Source organism: Mustela erminea, chromosome X (genome assembly GCF_009829155.1).
Source record: "Mustela erminea isolate mMusErm1 chromosome X, mMusErm1.Pri, whole genome shotgun sequence".
NCBI classification, from domain to species: Eukaryota; Metazoa; Chordata; class Mammalia; order Carnivora; family Mustelidae; genus Mustela; species Mustela erminea.
The window spans coordinates 20,211,517-20,229,444 of NC_045635.1; the positions used below are offsets into that span (position 1 = coordinate 20,211,517).

The window sequence follows — 17,928 nt, forward strand, 5'->3', positions numbered from 1 at the left end:
AAAAATCATTAGTTTCTCATCTTATGTTCTGGCATTTACATAATGAAACTTCATCTCAGTGTATAGACTTACCTTGTGTTTCCAAAAGGAAAGAAGTGGCTTTTCTGCAAAGCTAAACAGTTTTGACTTTATTGTCTGCTACGAAACAGCTGCTGATACCAGAAAAATGCCGTCTCATCATTGGACCTGGGGTGTCCAAAAGAAGCAGGGAAAAAATGACTGTAGCTCCCTGTCTGCCCTGGCCCTCTTCTCTTTTCTCTCCGTTTTCAGTTTTCATTGCCGTGAAGAGCAGGAGAACAATATTCTGCAATTAAGGATTCCATTAAGTTGAAGAAAAGAGCAAATGGGGGATGTTTGTTCTCCAAGCTGAAAAAATTTGTCTGGGGTGGGGGGTTGGATAGTGGTAGTGGTAGAGAGAGAGGTGGGTGGAGAGACGAAGTCAGGGCTGTTTGTTGAATATACTGTTAAGGACTGTTACCATCCTAATTAATCAAGTTAGAAATTACAGCTGTAGTCGGTTTCCCCCCAATTCTTGTTATCAATTTTCTTCTCTTTTGAGACAAAGCAAATATAAATTTTGTGTTCATTTGTCATTCGTTCTTTGACTTCAGCATCTCTGAAAATAACAATGTAGCACAAAAGCCCAGTATTTACCTAGTTGTAATGTGGGTTGCCATGGTGTTTTGCAAATTATTGCAATTATGTTCACCATGCGAGTCGCCCTTGGTAACTGGCGAAAAAACTGATAATCCTGTTTTGAACAAAAGGTCAAATTGCTGAATAGAAAGTCTTGATTAACTAAAAGATGTACAAAGTGGAATTATTTCCTACCATTCAGAAATAGTTCTTGATCGGGTTTGGGGGAGGGGGTGAGTAAGTACATCTGATTACTGAAGTACAAAGCATTGAAAGGATGTTGTCTTGAGCCTTTCATGTAGTCTTAATGGTGGCTTTTTTGTCAAATTTACCCATTTGCCGCATTGAAAGAGGCAGCTGCATTTAAGCTGGAGAGACGGTGCTTTTTCAAGAGTTCAGTGCAAGGAAAGTTCTCAGCAGTATCTGCAGTTTACTAGTAGCCCCTGGTCTATTAAAACTGATGTGCCGCATTTGAGCCCATTGCTCTCAGTACTTGTGAACCCCTCTGGCTGATGATCTAATAAAGTGCTCTTACTGGACAATCTCTGATCAGCTACTTAGAAAGAAGCTTGGGGGAGGGGCAGGAGGGACACCCTCACAGGCAGTCAGACTTGGTGTAGGCCAGAAGAGTCTTGAGCGAGTGGCCAAACCGAAAGGTTTGTCCTGATGATAATCGGTGCTAAGCTGTGATCACAATTTTTCTTCTGGAAGGAAATCTTAATTTTATTCAAAGTTGAATAAGAAAAGATTAGGCATGTCTTTTTGAAATTCAAAAATCCATCTTTGTGGATTTGTTTCTTAAATTATAGGCATCCATAAAATACATGATCCTATGTTTATGTAAAACCAAAAGTTTCCCAGGTTACAGCCAAAGGTCAAATGGATTTTATCTCTTCTGTATCTGGCAGAGTATCTGGGGGAGTGAATTTCGAAGGCAGGGGGTCTCTTCTTTTCTTAATGGCCACCTGAAAAATCAGTTCTCAAAACTTTTGAGAGTGTGTGAAAGTGGCATGAAAGCAAAGCAAACCTTAACAAGTTTGTGGGTTTACATTCTACGTCACCTAGCAACCCCCTGGCTCGGCCAGATCTCTTGTCCACCCTTAGTTCTGTTTGCAGACTATTCAAACGGCCCTTCGAAACCATGAAAGATATTCAGTTTCATTAGTACCATTCTCAAGGAGAAAATAATTAAAGTTAAATGAACAAACATTGCCTGGTTATGGTTTGAACTCCATTCTGATTTTAAGATCTCCTTTGAGGCACTTGCATAGATAGTTCAGTTTTAATGCTTGTTGTTCACTACCCAAAGGCATGTCACATTAAACTGTACCAATAAATTACTGGCCTGCTAACAAACAAATAATAAAAATTACTTTTAGCTAGACTTCAGCAAAGAAAAGAAACTCTGCTAATAATAAGGTTCTAGGCATGCCCACCTGATTGAATTTTTTTAATTTGATTCCTACCCTGGACATCTGAGTTGATCCGTATGTATGTTGAATAAAAGGCAGGGGAGGGGGTGTGGGGAACAAAGCCCCTCTGTTTAAAACGGATTTATTACCTACCTTCAGATATCCAACATCGTAAAGAAAAGTATTCAAATCATATTCCATAGAAGGCTGTGTGCATTTTAATGAATGGCTCGATTTAATAAATGATTCTACTGCTACTAATACATGCCCTGCCACTTTCCACTTGGGAACAGCTATGTGCTTAAGTCGACCTATTTTTAAAATTTCTGACTTAGTAAAATAAAAAATTTTTTTAAGAAAGACATTTTAGGGCCTCCTGGTTGGCTCAGTCGTCAAATGTCTGCCTTTGGCTCAGGTCGTGATCCCACGGTTCTGGGATCGAGCCCCACATCAGGGCTCCCTGCTCAGCGGGAAGCCTGCTTCTCCCTCTCCCACTCCTCCTGCTTGTGTTCCCTCTCTCACTGTGTCTCTGTCAAACAAATGAATAAAATCTTTAAAAGAAAGAAAAGAAAAAGCATTTTTTCATGTGCCCTTTTTTTTCCTCATAAGCACGTTTGCTGAAAATTCATCTTGGTAACAACCAAGCATCTGTGATATAGTTCAAAATATTTTTCACATGTATTAGTGATTCGATTGTATTGAATGCTCTCAGCAAAACTGTCTCTTCCTTCATTAGTAACAGCTTTCTAATTATAAAAACAACATATGCTTGTTGTAGAAAATTAAGAAACTACGGAAACAGAAGAAACCACCTACAGATAACCGGTGATGACATTTTAGGGTAGTTCCTTCTAGTCTTTTTTTTTTTTTTCCCCCGTGTACACACTGATGAAACTAAGGCTTGAGTTTACTTTCGAGGTTTTATTTGTTAGTATGTGTTCATAGCAAAGGTGAAGGTTTTTCATCATTGAAGAGTTGAGAGTCAGGAGTGGTCGCACAAGTCATGAACAGTTTTCCTGAGAGGCTTCATCGATAAAGTATTCATACAAGCGGCAGAGTAGCCATTTGGCCCTCTCGTTCTACGTGTCGTTCTACGTGATTCCTTCTTCCTTTTCCTTGTTGAAATGTCTATATGCCTTCACTGACACTTCCACTTATAACCATTCATGTTGGAAAGTCACAGTTGGAATAGAACATCCCCAAGTCACTTGTAGCTTCACATAGCGGAAAAAAACTCTTTTATGAAAAGATTTGTAATACAATAGAGATTAATGGAATGTGGAGAGAAAAATGCTTTCAGTTTCTCACATAAAGTAAAAGCAGGGCAGCTTGGCGATCTTGTATTCTTACTATTTGTATTTTGTTAGATCTCTAACATCCACAGTACGTGGCTGGGTTGCATGAGCTCTTTGTGCTTTGTTGACAGTTGACAGACAAAGCAAAATTATTCCTGAAGCAAGGTACTGTGTACTTAGTTGTGACCTATTATAGCCTACGAATGTAGCTTGCTTTTGAGTTGGATGAATAGGGAGAGTATTTTATAGAATAGGCTTGAATATACTAAGAGAGATTTTAGCTGCCCATACAGAAAGATACATGTCCTCCATTGAACTTTTTCCCCCCAAAACGTAATTTTCCTTATAAAATGATTTTAAGTATATTTTCCCCTGTTGCTTGCTTGGTGACAATTTTAACTGTTCCAGTATTGTCCTACAGTGGTAAAATAAAATTGCTGGTAATTGTTGGCTTTCTGTGCTCACAGTATAGCAGGAGGAGATGGCTTGCATGGGTCTCTTTAATGTACCTCAGGGACATCTTCTGATGTTCAACCTCTGATTGCAAATTAAAATAACAAGGCTGAGTATTGGATTTGATGTGAGGCAAAGCAGAACAACTTGCTAATTTATCATGTAATATACAATTGCTGAGGTTGGAATTTGTCCACTTGTGGTGCTATTCTGTGTGTTTAAATGAGGACCACTGTTTGCATCTAACCTATCATAACAGTTTGGGAGTGCTCCATTATCCTTTCAGCAAACTGATGGCAGAGTCTGGTCCTCACACAAATGATAAGATCAATAAGTTTCAAATAACTTGGATGAAATGACATGTGACTGTTCATTTAAAGAGATCTCTTACTTTAAAAATCAATTTTGGTAATATTTAAAATTCTTAACATTGACTGACAAGGCACTTTCTTTCCACTTCTCTTTTGGTTGATAATTTTGTTAAAAATATTTTTGTATTAACTTCAGTGAATAGTTAGTTTATATATGTGTATTTCCTGATTTGCTCTTTCATCTCCTACCCTGGCACCTCTCTGAGACTTAATAATCACTCTTTGACAGGCCAGCATGCTGCAGTGTAGAAGATTTAACTTTAAAAGCAAAATTATGTTCCTGTTAAAACTTCCCCTGGAGATCTTAGGAAAATTTTCTCCCAGTTTTGGGTGCAAATGTGGGTCAGAAAGCAATTTGTTTTTTGATATTTCTGGAAATCCCAAATCACAACATGTCATTCTTCAAAAGCAGCTGTGGGCCCATACTGTGCACTGTCTGTAAGACCCATTTTACACTGGGGATAATTCTATGACAGAAAAATGTGACTGCAAGGGAACCCCCAGAACATTTATAAATGGTTTTGGGTAAAAAGAGTGTCTGGTGTGCTCAGAGTGCATATCGTTTGGGGAAAGGAGCAGTTAATGGCTATTACAGGAAAATAGTAATGATGTGGTGAACTCTGTAAGAGCGCACGAATGCTGGCAGACCTCGCCCTGTGCTGCTGTCACCGCACTCCTGGAGAGCCATTACAGTTTAAACTAAATCATACGTCAGTGCACTATTGTGGTGTGTTGTGTCTTCAAAATCTCTGAGTCCCAAAATAGAGCAAAGACCCCTTCCTCTTCCCTCACCATCCATTCTGTCATCTGTAATCTCAAATCTAGTACGGTTTTGTCAGGAGGAACATGGAAGGGCTGCTTCTATTGACTACGTAGCTCTATTATTTTACATTCAAATTGCAAAGCACCCTTACCTAATCTTACCAGTTATCCATCATCATAGCTCTCCATATTGGGTAACAGCAGATGGGAAACTGACCAGGCTCTTTTCTGGTTGGAATAGTGCATCTTTAACAGTGTCTTGTTGCCTGTAGCCGAGCCCTGATGTTCCCCAGTAATGCAGATGTGTGTAGGGTAGGGATAATATCTTACATTTAATGAACAGTGTTGTAGGCTCTGAGCAACCTTATTAGGGTAAATGTTATTAGCTCTTGTTTTGTAGATGAGGAAATTGAAGCTCAAAGGAAAAGTTAGTGACTTAACTTTTGTTAAGTTAAAAAGTTAGTGACTTAACTAGTGAAATTACCCTTTAATAAATGGGTGGGGCAAAGCCACATTTACATGCAGTTTTTTATAACCTTGTTTCTGTATTCTTCATTGAGTGTGAACCTTTGTGCTAGCGACTGGAGAGGGCACTACCAGATCCAAAGTGGTCATCGTCATCCCCCAGGCCTGACCTTCCAGTTAGGGAGGTAAAATAAGATTGTTCAGGAGCAGTGCACAGCATTGTATGCTTGGTGGCAGTGGGCTAGAGGGAGAAGTCCCTGGAGAGTGGGGAGGTTTCACAGGAGGGGAGGAAATGATGCTCAAGGAATGGCCATGTTAGGCAAAAATTCTACAGCATTAGCCAAGACAAGGAGTTGGCAATAGGCAAGATGTATTGAGGACAGTGAGAAAACTAATCCAGTGGGGGCAGAGAGTTTGTGTAAGAGAAAAGGGGGATGGAATGAGGGTGGAAAGATTTGAAAGCCATACCAAAGCATGCATTCTCTAAGGAAGGTTTACCACAGGGAGTGAAGGGGCCTTGGGAAGCTACACTTGGCAAGTCTTTACAGAGAGAACGGAGCTGGGCAAACCAGGCAGGAGGCTGTTAAGGTAGATCAACTCTGAGGTCTGGGCTTTGGTGAAGTAGATGACAGTGGGACTGCAAGGCCAGTGGACAACTTGGGTGACCGACTGGAAGTGGGAGGAGAAGGACCCACCATCTATTTGATTCAAGAGTATGAGAACTGTGCATTTTTCTTTCTCCTGGGAATTTTAGACCCTTATTATTTCCTATAAACTAGCTCCTCTATTATTTTACTGCTTCTGTTCATTCATTTATTCAAAAGATTTTTTTGTGGGCCACACTTCCAGGTCTGGATGATTTCTATGTCTGCATCCTTCTAAAAATACAAAAGTACACAAGTGGGTAGGTTTGTGTTTAAGGTGCACCTACCAGGAACGCCTCAGTTACAAGTGGAAATCGATCCCTTTTTAGCACGTGCAGACAGAAACCATTTTAGTTGAGACCTCAGAAATATAATTTAGCAATCAGAACCAATCAGCATTTGACACAATTTCGTACACAATGATTTCAAGGAATTAGTGATGCTGCAACTAAAGTTAACAGGTGATGGATCTTTGCATATTTTGGTAAAGGTTTATTTTGCTTTTGGCCAGGCTGGCTTCACCTCTTTTGAACCATCTACTTATAAATGTGGTTAAGGTAGACATCTGTCATATAATGACTTCATTCCTGTTGGTTGTGACAGTTTGGCATTTACATGTGGTGTTGCATAATAAAATGACATATTTGGATTTCACATATCCTTAGAGTGGTTCTGGGTTTTTTTTTTTTTTAAACCCAGCCCTTCTTATAGGTTGGACTTCCAAAGAACTACACTTTATTAATTTATTTTGCTGTTAATTTGGCAATGCAACTTTGGGCTATACGTTATTTCCCAACACGGGAAATGAAAATAAGCTTAGTTTTGTCTTTGTGAGTGGATTTATTCAGTGCTTATATGTGCAACTAAGATTGGCCCCATCGTGGAATATTTTTAAAGACTTGGCATATTTAATTTTAACAATGCAGATGTTTCTTGAAAGGTAGATTTGGCTTAGTCCATTAATATTTGTTGGGGGAACAAAGGGTTAACTGAAGTGTACTTGGCAAAATCAAATGGAACCAAAGCATAAATTGAATATGATTAGGGTGTGTTTCCCTCACAGAAGAGTTTTGTTTAAAATACACCATGACCAAAAGCTTAATTATCAAAGTAAAACAAGAGGAATCAAGAGTTACAGGCTTCTGATACTGTGTTTCAGCCCTTCGTTCCCTTCACACAGTTATCAGCATGTGTAATTTCCATGCATAATAGCACTAGTTATTGTTGTCATTTGTAAAGGGAGATTAACAGATAGTAAGTACAAACAAACCCAAATAAGTACTGAATAGAGAGGTGACAAAGAAGAAAAGACCTCCTTAATGTTAATTATAAATGGTAGGAAGTCTAGACAAATTATATTATCTGTTTTCTATATGATTTGAAAGGACATTTAGTTAGTAACTCTGTCAGAGATAGAGTTAGGTGTTTGCTTTAGAAACAGGTGAGGTGACAATTTAGCATCTCCTTGGTTGGCAGCTTGCTAGTGAGTCATGAAGTTGTAGTACATTGATGGAATCAAGTTTCCAAAGCACCTGAAGGATAGTTGAGCTTTGCGAAGGATGCATTTAAAAAAATTAAAGAATAATTTTAATTTGCAGGTTATATCCCAATAATTAAAAATGTATTGTCTTGGGGCACCTGTGTGGCTCAGTGATTTAAAGCTAAAGCCTCTGCCTTCGGCTCAGGTCATGATCTCAGGGTCCTGGGATCGAGCCCCGCATCAGGCTCTCTGCTCAGCAGGGAGCCTGCTTCCCCCACCCCCCCACCCCTCCCGCCTGCCTTTCTACCTACTTGTGATCTCTCTCTCTCTGTGTCAAATAAATAAATAAAATCCTTTAAAAAAATTATTGTCTCAAAATATGCAGGTTGTTGCCTGTCTGATTGCCTTTTTTTTTTTTTACAGATTTTATTTATTTACTTGACAGAGAGAGATCACAAGTAGGCAGAGAGGCAGGCAGAGAGAGAGAGGAGGAAGCAGGCTCCCTGCTGAGCAGAGAACCCGATGCGGGACTCGATCCCAGGACCCTGAGATCATGACCTGAGCCGAAGGCAGCGGCTTAACCCACTGAGCCACCCAGGCACCCTGTCTGATTGCTTTTTAAAACTTTTGTTTAGAATTGAATTACAGTTGGGGTTGGCATCCTTACCTGATAGCTATTCCAAAGTGTTTGTAAAGCCTCAGATAGCAACTTTAGGGTAGCAAAGCCAAAGGAACGATCAAGGAGTAGTCCAGTCCTCCACGTCTCATACATAGTTTGCTTGAATTCTACTGTTTCCTTTACTAATATGCCTAAATGGGTACTTCTGGAAAGAACTAGTTTCACTGTTAGTATTCATAGGGTGCTTGAAAATGTAATACCTGCTGGGGTCAGTACCACTCTCTTCCTCTGTATCCCCCATGCCTAGGACAGGCTAAACCAAAGTGTCTGGTTTCCTTAATTCTGAGGGGCCATAGATTGTGAACTGCACTCTTGACCTAACAGTGCTTTAGAAGGAAACAAATACGTTATTAAATGTACATATCAATTGTAAATACATTTGGGTTTCTGAAATATCAAAATGTGAATTGAAATCATGTCCTCAGGGTGCCTGGGTGCTCAGTGGGTTAGGGCCTCTGCCTTCGGCTCAGGTCATGATCTCAGGGTTCTGGGATCGAGCCCCGCGTTGGGCTCTCTGCTCGGAAGGGAGCCTGCTTCCTCCTCCTCTCTGCCTGCCTCTCTACCTACTTGTAATCTCTGTCAAATTAATTAATTAATTAATTGATTGATTAAAAAATCATGTCCTCGAGTCAGGAAAATGTAGTTATAGGCCTGATGATTTGGAACAGAGTTGCCTGTGACCCAGAACCACTGATTGCTTCTTCTAGTTTGTGTTCTGCTGTGGTGGTAGTTTTTTGTCTTGGGTAGGAGCCACATGACACCAACCCTTTTCCGTCTCGTTTGGCATTTATACTTGGTACTATACAACTTGGTTCTTAAAGCCAAACCTTACTGAATTACTTTTAGTCTTTGTGTGTGTGAATCTTTCTTATTTAGGTTGTCATTTCCTGAAACTCTGTCTCTGGGGTCTCTTTGGCTACTGCACACACATTTAATGTAATTCTGGGCATATATTAAAGGTTTCATAAGGAGTCCTTGAGATGCTCTATCTGAAAAGTTTAATTTTTAAAATAGTTCAGCGTATTGATTGAAGATAGGAATGAAGTTCACTGTGAATGTATTGACGAGGTGAATTTTATAATCTTTAAATGTATTATATTTTCTTTTAGTCAAAAACTTTGACAGTCTACGTTCTCTGGCTGTGAAAGCCATAAATGGAGCTGGAAGAACTGATTTTTGGTGCTTTCTCTTGGGTCTGGTTGTAGTTTCTTCCAAGAAGAGCCTATTCTGAGGACTGAGGTCACACAGCACAACAATGAGTGGGGACATCCTGCAGATTTGGAGTAAAGCCATGCAGCAATGTTAATAAGTGGCAAATGAAGGTCCCCAATGTAATTAAGCAGCATTTGTATATATACTGCTCTGAGCTAGGGGGAAAAGACCAAGGAGCTGCTCCACTGAGAAACAGAGAACAGGGTTAAACACGACATTGATTCTTTCCTTAATCACATCTCACATAGCTCTCTGGCTTTCATTCTTTTGCGTGTGTCCTTCTCTCTGCCTAAGTGGTCTTTTCTGCTTTCTCCACCTGCCAAACTTCTACTCACTCTTCAAGACCATTTCAGAAGTTCTGCTTCCCCACATACTCCCAAGACCCAAAGACAGCTAAGTCCCTCTTTGCAGCTGCCTAGGTGGGAGCACGATGCAGTAGGGAATACACCCTCTACCCCAGCACTTCAGCCTACTTTGCTTAGCCTTATTGTGCCTAATACATGCAGCACTAAACCCATAAACTCTGGTGCCTTCATAAGAACACCTGAGCTTTGGGGTGCCCGGGTGGCTCAATTCGTTAGGCATCCAACTCTTGGTTTCAGCTTAGGTCATGATCTCAGGATTGTGAGATCGAGCCCCATGTCAGGCTCCATGCTCAGCAGGGAGTCTACTTAGTATTCTCTCTCTCCCTCTGTCCCCCCACCCACATGCTCATGTGCATGTGCTCTCTAAATACATGCATGCATACACATACATGCATGCATACATACATACATACGTAAAATCTTTTTTTGAAGAAGAATACCTGAGCTTTGCTCCACCCCATTCGTGCAGTTTTGTATCCCTTTTGGAGCAGGTATGTTTTCTAGCAAACATGACACTGATTTAAGATAATAGGCATGTTGTTATCACATCTCTATGAGAAAATTCGAACAAGAGCAGCAGGGAGGGTAACTGAAGAAGGAAAGTGAGAAGAGAGTCTAAAGGCCAGAGAAGTGGGCAATGACTGTTTCAGAAGTGGGAAAAGAGTGGTCGGTTGAAATTGTCCTTGAAAACATTGCAGCCAGTTTTATGCCTCCAGATTATGTGTGTAGAAGAATCTGTCTTAATTTTAAGTAATTGCTTCCTTTAAGTGTTTCTTATATGCTGAGTATAGCTCTAAGTGTGCTAAACGTATTGCATCATTACAACCTGCAAATACTGTTGTTGGGCCTATTTTACAGAGAAGGAAGCTGAGCACAGCAGTTAAGTCACTAGCTAGTAGTCATTCAGCTATTGGGAAAGCCATTCATTTCTACATGGTATACTCTTTTTTTTAGGATTTATATATTTATTCTAGGGAGCATGCATAAGTAGGGGGGAGGGGCACACAGAGAAGGAGAAGCAGACTTCCCGCTGAGCAGGGAGCCTGACGCGGGGCTCCATCCCAGGATCCCGGGATCATGAGCTGAGCTGAAGGCAGACGCTTAACCTGCTGAGCCACCCAGGCGCCCTACATGGTATACTCTTGACTTTGATAATGGTCTTTATCAATGACCAAAAACCCATCCGTGTGTAATCATATAAGCTTTTACTGGAAGGTTTTGCTGTCTGCGTGCCAGGGAGTCTATTTTAAGAAGGGAAGACTATCTTAACGTGATTTTTTTTTTTTTTAATATGAAGAGTTTTCTAACTGTTAGGGTCGGGGCATAGATCAAAGAGACATGTCAGAGAAGAATGATAAGGAACTATTTCAGATCTCTAAGGAAAGTTTGAGCTAAATGAGTCCATCTTGATAATGAAAGGGATTTTATTTTATTTGCTTAAAGGTTTATTTGTTTATTTGAGAGAGAGAGAGAGAGAGAGAGAGAGAGAGAGAGAAGCAGATTCCCTGCTCAATACAGTGCCTGACACAGGCTCGATCTCACCACCTTGTGATCATGACCTGAGCCAAAACCGAGAGTCGAATGCCTAACCGACTGAGCCGCGCAGGTGCCCTGAAAGGGGTTTTTGTGTGTATTTGTCTGATGGTGGTAATAAAACTGAAATGTTCTCTTTCTTCTCTCAAGGGCTGGTTGATTTGTGAGGAGCCAACCTGTCGAAATCGAACTCGGCGCCTTCCCCTCCAGTTCTCCCAAAATGGGCCTCTTTGCCAAGTCTGCATGAAAGCTACACTTCGGCCAGAGGTAATAGTCACATGATGCTAAAGAACTGTTTAGAAGGGAGTGGGGGTCTGTATTTTCCCATCCCTTAGCTCTGAGAGGTAGATATTTGATATTTGCCCTCTGGAAACACCCTACTACCACACACGTGTATTTTTTTTTTTTTTAAAAACTCAGACTTCAAAAAGGTAAGTACTTTATTTTTTCACATCATGAATAACACTACTGACTAATGTTAAAAGAGAAACTGACTAGTTCTCATAGAAATTACTCTGGTTTCTTTGGTTGCCACTTCATAATTACACAGAAGGAACTGCTTTTATAGAAACTTGTCCTCAGACTAGGTCAGAACCCCTTCTGTAAGGGCCACAAAACCTTCCAAACCTATGCCCTAAAGGATTTATTATGTTTGTGTGGGATTCCATTGTTTCCAAGGGATGGCATATCCAGCTTTTTCTCTACCTGAGCACGTATACCTGAGGGAGGAGGCCCGCTATCATAGTGACTTCAAAGTAGGGAGCACATAGTCTGGAAACACCTTCCTGGTATTGGCTTTCCTTGTGTTGTACCCTTGGAGCATCATCAGCCCAAGCAGCATTCCTCACACCTTGAGGAGAGAAGTGTTTGAAGGTCTTCCTTGCAAAGAGGGTTTTGTGATCGGTACATCTAGCAAAGTCTGGGCTAGCCAGAGTTAAACAAGCTTATTGCAGATTGTCTGAGAGCCTGTAAAATGATAATATGCAATCAACCTCTCCAGTACAGGACTGTAATGTGCCTTGCTTTACAAATGTGTCCGGCCCGAGGATTTATAAGGATTTTGGTGAGAAGAAAGTAGGAATAAGGAAACTGTTATTTACTTTTTTTTTTTTAATGCTAAGGCAGTGTTGATTATCAAGTCTTGACTTCAGGTCTTTTCACTGAAAAGGGTTGGTATACAGGCTAGTTTTAGGAAAATATTTTAAAGTTCTAATGGCTCCTTATTTGAAGATAACTGGTCATTTACAAAATTTAGTGAGGAGTCTTAAACTACAAATGGCTACTACCATTGTGTATTCTCTTGTTGTTTTGCATAGCCATATGTATTTTTTAAAAGATTTTATGTATTTATTTGAGAGAGAGAGAGCACACCAGCAGAGGGGAGAGGCAGAGGGAGAGGGAGAAGCCGACTTCCTGCTGAGCAGGGAGCCATATGTGGGACTTGATCCTAGGAGCCCCAGATCACTACCTGAGCCAGAGGCGAAACTTAACCGACTGAGGCACCCAGGTGCCCTGCTATATGTATTTTTTCAGTCATGATGAAAGTATGCTTCTGTATCATGTTTATCTTTTGTCAAGTGTCTGTCTGTGTTGCTACATCATTTTCAGTACCAAAACCAAATTTAACATTTTCTCTTGTTGGACATTTTAGGCTACTTTTACTGTCTCTTTATTAGAAAATTATAATGACTGTTCTCCTGCTTATATTATTTTTTATTGTTATTTGAAATATTTCTTGATAAATTCTTCTTGACAATGCATATCAAAATTCCTAAATACAATATGGTCATGAATCATATTGCTACATTGCTTTCTTAATGGGTTTTCCCAACTTAAACGGTAGCCAGTACTTGATGCATGTACCAGTTTTACCACTGTCTTTGCACCATTTGGACATTATCATTATTTTTAGCTAATTTAGTAAGTATAAAATGGTCCTTGCCTTATTTTTTATATCTTTGATAATTAGTTAAGTAGTATATAGTTTTTTTTAAAGATTTTATTTATTTATTTGACAAAGAAAGATCATAAGTAGGCAGAGAGGAAGACAGAGAGAGCGGGGGGACGCAGGCTCCCCACTGAGCAGAGAACCTGACGTGGGGCTCGATCCCAGGACCCTGAGATCATGACCTGAGCCGAAGGCAGAGGCTTAGCCCACTGAGCCACCGAGGTGCCCCTATAGTTTTTTTTTTTTTAACAAAAATATGGAACACATAGTGAGAATTAGGTATTGTACTAAATTGGTCTCATCCCAACACTCGGATTAGCAAGTATAGGAAGAGAACAAAAGTATATGTATCTAGTGTGACTCATCACTCCACTTGTAGACTCTAGGGGAATCACCTGGCTTCATGAACCGATGCTGCCTTTGAGACTTCTTAAACATCTAGCTCATGAAGTCAAGTTTAGTGAAGTTTGAATTACTTCTTAGAAAGTCAGTGAGTTTTATGATGATTCCACTGTTGGTGAGAGAAAGTAAAAGGAGACTGGATAGCTAATAGATTGGTAGCCCTCCAGTAAATGCTGATGATGATTTCGGTAGTGGTTCAATAAATCAGGTCATCATTTGTCATTTAGTGCCTTTTTTTTTTTTTTTAATGAGTGAGCCACCACAGGCATTTTGAAGTTCTTTTCCCCCGTTCATATCCTGGTCCTCAAAATGGTAACGTTTTAAGCAGACTTTTACCAAGGTTATCAGCCACTCTTGACAGGGAGGAGCTTTCATAGTGCAGGGTCATATTGCTTGGGTTGCACTGCTGCTCTGAACATGACCTTTTGGGGTAACTGGAGGCTCAGAGCATCCTGGCTGGTGATACTGCCTGTATTGTCAAGGGACCTTGACAGTAGGTCTGAACCCACTCTTCTGCAGTCTGTTTGGATGCTAGTGATGAGTTGGGCATTGCTTGATTCTGTGTATGAGGTTCCTGGGCTTTCCTAGTAAGAGGGAAGTGGCACCTGTCCAGAGACCATTCCAGAGAAGCTCCAGAATCAGTGGTAGAATGGACAGGATCATTGTCATTACTATAGGGTTTTCTCAAGTGTCTGTTTTTCATGATCCTTAAGTTATAGGGTGCTGTGCCTCAATCATACATTACTTTCATTTAATAATTGTTTATTGAACACCTACTACATTGTAGGCAGTGTGGGACTGGTGCAAACCAATGAACAGGACATTTCCTTATTTATAAAGGTAGTTTCACATTACATGAATTATATAAAATTGATATCTGTGGGCCAGAATAGACATTTGCAAATACCTGTTTGGACAGAAGCATCAGACCTTCCCAATGCTTGCCTAGTGGGGGCTTTAGATACATTGTTCAAGTTTAATGGTAAAGCACTTACCTCTTATCATGCCAGTCTCATCCTTACATAATAAATCTCCCCTTATTTAGTCCTTGGTTGCATTTGACTTATGTACTTTCTAGGATTAACTTGGGGTATGAAAGTTAGCTCTTCTTCTGACTCCTGTTGCCAGAGTCATTAAAAAGCTGGGACAGTTTTGTTCCCAGGGTTTTAGATGTGTCCATCTTCTCAGATACCTTTAGGGGGGAAAAAACCAGTTAAGTTTTTTCATGTTCACAGGAATTTAACAGTATTCAAATTGCTGATTATTTAAAAATACATTCTCTGAGTGTTCTCTGTTACATAGGAAGTGCACATAAATGCAAGAATTCAAGCTTCAATATATACATGCGTTCCTAAATAAGTAGAACCTTTTTTCACACTGGAAGTAGACACAGGACTTTCCCAAGTTAGAAAATAAATATTTTAATATCTCATTATTTCAAGGACCTGGTTTTTACTTCTTACAGTGGCCATAATCTGTCTGGCTGTGAGGTGAACCGATAGGGGATTCTGTGTTCTGTAATTCACCAAAACGAAAGGGTTAGTTTGTTTTGTTTAGTTTGCACTATAGAACTAAGATTTTGAGCTAAATTAAACTTCTGCTCACTAACACTTCTGTTCTTGATACAGAGGTGATAAAGCATCTACATGTGACTCCCTGGGCTAGAGCACTGTGGTGGATGCCTTCATCCTGTGTATTCAGCTAAATTTCTGGAAGGCCACTTATAAAGAAAGCAGTAGAAGGACTCCTAGTTCTACTGTGGGATACTTTTAGTGTTTCTCACATGATCCTCAGTTGTAAAATTGTGAAAATCCTTTATAATGGAATGTGTGTACCATACAGGACTTCTTCAGAGAAGAAGAAGGGGTAATATTGAATTTGTGGTCATCGTATGTCAGTTTCAAAATGGTTGCAGCTGAAGTGTTGATTTGGTAAGTCAATTAGGGACAGTGAGAATATTGCCAGGCTACCTGAGATAAAGTGTCTTATTTCTGCATAAGATGAAAGCATGAAAATAATTGTGGTCTCTTAGGTCAGTAATTATGAGTTGTGCAGGCAGAGAACCTTGGAACTGTGATAGAAAGTCTTAAGCATCTGTACCTAGTCACTGGTTACCGTCCAGGAGTTAGTGGATTTTTACCGTGAAGGGTCTTTTGGACTTGTCCATTGTAATTTTGGTGTGCCTGTTTGTTGATGCAGAGTTTGTTAAATTTAAACTCTTAACCATGAAGCAGATGATAGCTTTCTTTTTCAATCGAGTTTTTCATTTTTATTAAGGTGAAATTCACATAACGAAATCAACGATTTTAAAGTGAATAATGGAGTGGCACTTAGTACATTCACAAATGTTGTAAGACCACTACTTCTATCTGGTTCCAAAACGTTTCATCACCCCAGAGGAAAACCCTGTGCCTTTTAAGCCATTGTATCCCATTCCTCCCCTTCTCCCAGTCCCTGGAACCACTGATCTGCTTTACATCTCTGTGGATTTCCTTATTCTGGATATTTCATATACGTGGAAACATATTATATGTGACCTTTGGTGTCTGGTGTCTTTGACCTAGCATGTTTCTGAGGTCATCTGTGTTACAACCTCTGTCAGTACTTCATTCTTTTATAAGACCAAAGTAATAGTCTATTAAATAGCTATACTACTGTCTGCTTGTCCGTTCATCTATCCGTGGACATTTGGGTTGCTTCTTTCAATATACTTTGAATTCTATTAATTTCATTAGCTGGATAGATCTTACATTTGGCTTAAATATGTTACATTTATAATATAATGTTAGTAAGATAATACTAGTATCTTACATTGGCTCACTTGTTGGCCCTAGTTCAGCTGAATGGTACTACACAAAGCTAGGCTGATCCCTTCCTGTGTTCAGTAAGTACTTGCTCAGCACCAACTCTGTCTGCTCTGAGAACCTTTGAAATACATGAAGGTAGTTATCTTCATGAGCCTTCTCCTCCTTGGCCCAGTTTCCTAGATCTTCAACCATTTCTGTAGTGCTCTGCTTTCAGAATGATCATCCCAGTCTAGAGTTTGTGTCCCAGTAAAGTGAGGAGCCCAAAACAGCATGCAGCCCTTCGCGTACTCTTGCTAGCACTAGTCTGGAGCAGAATAAACCTGTCGTTGCTTACTTTTCTAGGTAGTAAATTTCTGTGAAGTCTACTTAGGGATGCATTAACTTTCCTAGCATCCATATTCACAGTGTTGACTCATTTTGAACATCCCATCTACTAAGATGCGTAATGTTTTTGCACTTGCAACTGCTAAGCCATGGCATACCAGATTTCCTGAGATCCATGTGGTTTTTTTAGGTCTCTCTGTAAGGCTCCATTAGTAGTGTGTTAGTTTCCTAAGTCCACTGTAACAACGTACCACAAGCTAGGTGGCCTAAAACAAGAGAAATGTATTGTTTGACCATTCTAAAATCTAAAGAGAACGTGGAAATCCAGGGGACAGCCTGGCTCTTTCTCCTCCTGAAAACACTAGGGAAGAATCATTCTTTGCCTCCTCTAGCTTCTAGTAATCTTTGGCATTCTTTGGCCTATAAATGCATCACTGCAGTCTCTGCTTAATAGCCATGTGGCCATCTTGTCCCTCTGTAGCTCCATCTCTCTTCTTCCTATAACTTCACCAGGCATATTGGATTGGGGCCTATGCTAATCCAGTATGACCTCCCCTTCATTTGATTTTTCTCTGCCAAGACCCTATTGCCAAATAGGACTTCAGTATAACTTTTTAGGGACACAGTTCGACTCATAAGATGGGAATTATACTGAGCTTGGGGAAATGGAAACCAAAAGTAACAGTAGCTTAACCAGAACAAACATTTAATTCACTAAGAAACTTAAATTTTTTCTCACACGACAAATCCAGGTGTGGGCTGTCCAAGATTGCAGTGGTGGCTCCCTAGTGTCATCAGGTGCCCAGGGCCCTCTGCCCTTCTGTGTCACCAGGCTTTTACTCTCAAGCTGCACACGTTCCTTCAAGCCATCACGGGCCACAAGACAGAGAAGAGGTTGAAGGGTCAAAAAGGTGCACCTCCCATCCAAGTCAGTTCTTTGAGTGGCCTTTCCAGAAGTCTCACCCAGTGTTCGTGCTTACATTCTGGGAGCCAGAAACTAGTTACATGGAGATAATAGCTTATTTTGTTACCAAAGAAGAGTAGACTGGATATTGGAAGCTAACCAGCAGTCTCTGTGACTGAGACCTTCCAGTGAACCGTGTGAAATGTTGTCTTTCTGAGGCCAGCCCATCACCATCC

The 17,928-nt window shown here is 40.3% G+C and overlaps 1 protein-coding gene across 1 annotated transcript in view; it reads left to right on the forward strand.

The window, feature by feature from the left end:
- POLA1 (DNA polymerase alpha 1, catalytic subunit) overlaps positions 1 to 17,928 on the forward strand; it is a 302,939-nt gene that overhangs the window by 185,332 nt on the left and 99,679 nt on the right. The window contains exon 35 of the mRNA XM_032329645.1: positions 11,458 to 11,574. Within this exon, the coding sequence (XP_032185536.1) occupies positions 11,458 to 11,574 (117 nt within the window). The remainder of the gene's footprint in view (positions 1 to 11,457; positions 11,575 to 17,928) is intronic.